Here is a 1,765-nt window from a genome sequence, read left to right on the forward strand (position 1 = left end):
TTAGGCTGGTTCTCCTGGTGGTGTGGCATCAGCATCCCTCACATCCCACCTGCCCACAGAGCAGAGAGTCCTCTTTTTTGGAATCCCCAGTAAACATTTTATTGCTTTTCATTGGCTCTGACCAAGCCACATGGCCATTTCTGAGCCAATCACTGTGGTCAGAAAGTGATTGGAGATGGCACCAGCTAGATGCAAAGCACATTGGCCAAGAATGGGGGAAGGGTGTTTCCACCAAAGCCAAAAGGGTACTAACACAATACGAATGGTGACCGCCTGCTGGCTAACCCAGGAATCCACCAGTTTCCACAAATTGCTGATAATAGGTGAGAGCTGAGACTGTACATGCCAGTCTCTAAGCTCTGTATCAGGACAGTGTAGACTGAACTGTAATTCTTGGATTTGGGTATTATTTATATTTTGAGCCTTGAAGAAAACAGAATGTAGTTTATAAGAGCATGAGCTCTGGAAGGGCGGTTAACAGACATGGTTTTGAGTCCTGGCTTTGTTATAGCTCAGTCATCTCCTATCCTCTCTGAGTCTCAATTTCCTTATCAGAAAAATGGGGACAATATTGGTATTTTATCATAAGGTTTTTATAAAAATTCACTGAAAGACACCATGTAAAACACTATGTATTGTGCCCACCTACAGTTAGGTCGTTATTTTTGTTGTTTTCATAAATTAACCCACTTGGACAACCTTTGATTTTTGTTAGATCCAAAACAGCCCATATCATAGAGACACTATTGGACCAGTGTTTTGGGAAGAATTAAAAAAAAATTACATCTGATTTATAAGGTTGGGATTTGTGAATTAACTTAAAAAAAAATCTTGGCAGAGATACAGGCTACTCCAGAGCAGCAGCAGCTGGTGGAGAAATGGAGGTGCAATCCTATTATGCCAAGCTCTTGGGGGAGTTGAATGAACAGCGAAAGAGGGACTTTTTCTGTGACTGCAGCATCATTGTGGAAGGGCGGATCTTCAAGGCCCACAGGAATATTTTGTTTGCCAACAGCGGCTACTTCCGAGCGCTGCTCATTCATTATATTCAGGACAGCGGGCGGCACAGCACTGCCTCCCTGGACATTGTCACTCCTGATGCCTTCTCCACCATTTTAGATTTCCTCTATTCTGGGAAGTTGGATTTGTGTGGGGAGAACGTGATTGAAGTCATGTCGGCCGCCAGCTACCTGCAGATGAACGACGTGGTGAACTTCTGTAAGACATACATCAGGTCATCCCTTGATATCTGCCGAAAGATGGAGAAAGAGGCCGCTGTGGCTGCAGCGGTGGCAGCGGCGGCAGCGGCGGCAGCAGCAGCTGCAGCTGCTGCAGCGGCTCATCAGGTTGACAGTGGAAGCCCCAGTTCAGGCAGGGAAGGGACTTCCTGTGATACCAAGAGCTTGGTCTCCTCTCCAGTCAAGGGAGAAGAGAGTGTGGACTGTCCAAGAGAGTCCCCTTGCGGTGACTGCAGAGGCTGCCACCCCCTGGAACTGGTGGTGAAAGATAGCCAGGGCAGTGGCTCAGCTGACAGTGATCTCTCTACTCTGCCCAAACAGATAGAGCCCAAGGTGGAGTATGATGCTGATGAAGTAGAGGTAGAGGTTGGTGAGCAGCTGCAGCAGTATGCTGCCCCACTGAGCCTGGCCCACATGGAGGAGGGTTTGCCCAGTGGCCAGGCCATTGACTTGGCTTACAGTAACTACCACATGAAGCAATTCCTGGAGTCCCTCCTGCGCAACAGTGCTGCCCAGAGCAGAGATGA

General features: G+C 48.0%; 1 protein-coding gene across 1 annotated transcript; it reads left to right on the top strand.

Moving 5' to 3' along the window:
* Nucleotides 1-838: 838 nt before the first annotated feature.
* LOC105290581 (zinc finger and BTB domain-containing protein 8B-like) lies at nt 839-1,757 on the top strand (the record flags this gene model as incomplete). The annotated part of the gene is made up of 1 exon (XM_011357854.2): nt 839-1,757. A coding segment is annotated over exon 1 (879 nt), but the record flags the coding sequence as incomplete, so codon positions are not given.
* Nucleotides 1,758-1,765: the final 8 nt, after the last annotated feature.

Source organism: Pteropus vampyrus, unplaced genomic scaffold (assembly GCF_000151845.1).
Source record: "Pteropus vampyrus isolate Shadow unplaced genomic scaffold, Pvam_2.0 Scaffold36, whole genome shotgun sequence".
Classification (NCBI taxonomy): Eukaryota; Metazoa; Chordata; class Mammalia; order Chiroptera; family Pteropodidae; genus Pteropus; species Pteropus vampyrus.